Here is a 1,191-nt window from a genome sequence, read left to right on the forward strand (position 1 = left end):
CGCCGACGTGGTCGGGCAAGATTTTCTCCAACTTCCCGTCGGCCACGGGGCAACCGTAGTGGCCCAACAGCGTCCGAAGAGCAAGTTTCATCAGAATCTTCGAGTCGCGACTTTGCATTCACTTCCCTTGGGCCAGCATCATCTGTAGGAGAAGAAGCACAACAGCCTTTGTCTCCTGTGCATACTTCATCGTCGCTGACGACTCCATCTCCGACACAATCTGCAACGAATCCTCCAAGTCTGCTGCCTACTCACTCGTCACTCAACCCCCTTCTCAATGCTACAGTTGTCCCACGTTCAGCAACAAGATCGCAATCCGCGTCCACAGCACGTGACGGACGTACCAAGGTGTATTACCAAGGGTATGCATTCACGCGCTCAAATGTAACAGGTGTGAAAATAACATACTGCTGCAGCTCATATAGGAGAAATTGTCCAGCTCAATTTGCTTATTTCGCTGAGACAATGTCTTTTGACTTTGCAAATATGGAGCCACATACATGCCGTGCTAACCCCGCTCTTAGTGGGACCGTCATGGGTGAAGGTGAACACTGTATTGACGTTTCAGCAGCGATAATGGAAGAAGTGGACAGACTAGCGAACGAAACTACTATGACGCAAAAGGAAATTTGGCTTTCGATCGTTAACAAATTCTACATGCTGGACGGACCTCCAGTTCGTGGAGTGTCAAAAGGAGCCGTTGAAAACCGAGTTCAAAACGCGCGAGGAAAGCGCAAGGACGGTGGCCCCACGAGGATCATTGAGAAGCCGCCACTGTCAAAGGTTAGCGGTGGCCACCGAGGCTTTTTTCAATTTTAATATTCCTGGCACAACGACACCAAAGCGCAGAAAGACCCTGCTGGCATCGACAGAATCATTGGGTGGGCTAACCCCGCGCTGTTTAGTTTGCTTTGCTTTGAGAATTTATCGTGGTACATCGACGGCACCTTTCGATGTGCACCCAGTGACTTCAAGCAATGCGTCACAGTTATGATCTATGATCAATCCAGTAAGCTGTATCTTCCTGTGATTCATGCGCTCACTACGTCGATGACAACAAAAACATACCTTAAACTACTTCATTGTGTCCAAGATTCAGTTGGAAGCAAACTCGTTCCGAAGGATGTAGTATGCGACTTCGAGGGGGCGCTTATTGGGGCGATTCGTACGTTCTTTCCGGATGTCCGCATT

General features: G+C 49.2%; 1 protein-coding gene across 1 annotated transcript; it reads left to right on the plus strand.

Moving 5' to 3' along the window:
- Positions 1 to 465: 465 nt before the first annotated feature.
- Positions 466 to 819, plus strand: PPTG_14294 (hypothetical protein; the record flags this gene model as incomplete). Its single annotated transcript, XM_008910871.1, has 1 exon — positions 466 to 819. The coding sequence occupies one exon, from the start codon at positions 466 to 468 to the stop codon at positions 817 to 819; it is 354 nt and encodes a 117-aa protein (XP_008909119.1).
- Positions 820 to 1,191: the final 372 nt, after the last annotated feature.

The sequence above is a fragment of the Phytophthora parasitica genome (assembly GCF_000247585.1).
Source record: "Phytophthora parasitica INRA-310 unplaced genomic scaffold supercont2.39, whole genome shotgun sequence".
In the NCBI taxonomy this organism is placed as follows: domain Eukaryota; phylum Oomycota; class Peronosporomycetes; order Peronosporales; family Peronosporaceae; genus Phytophthora; species Phytophthora nicotianae.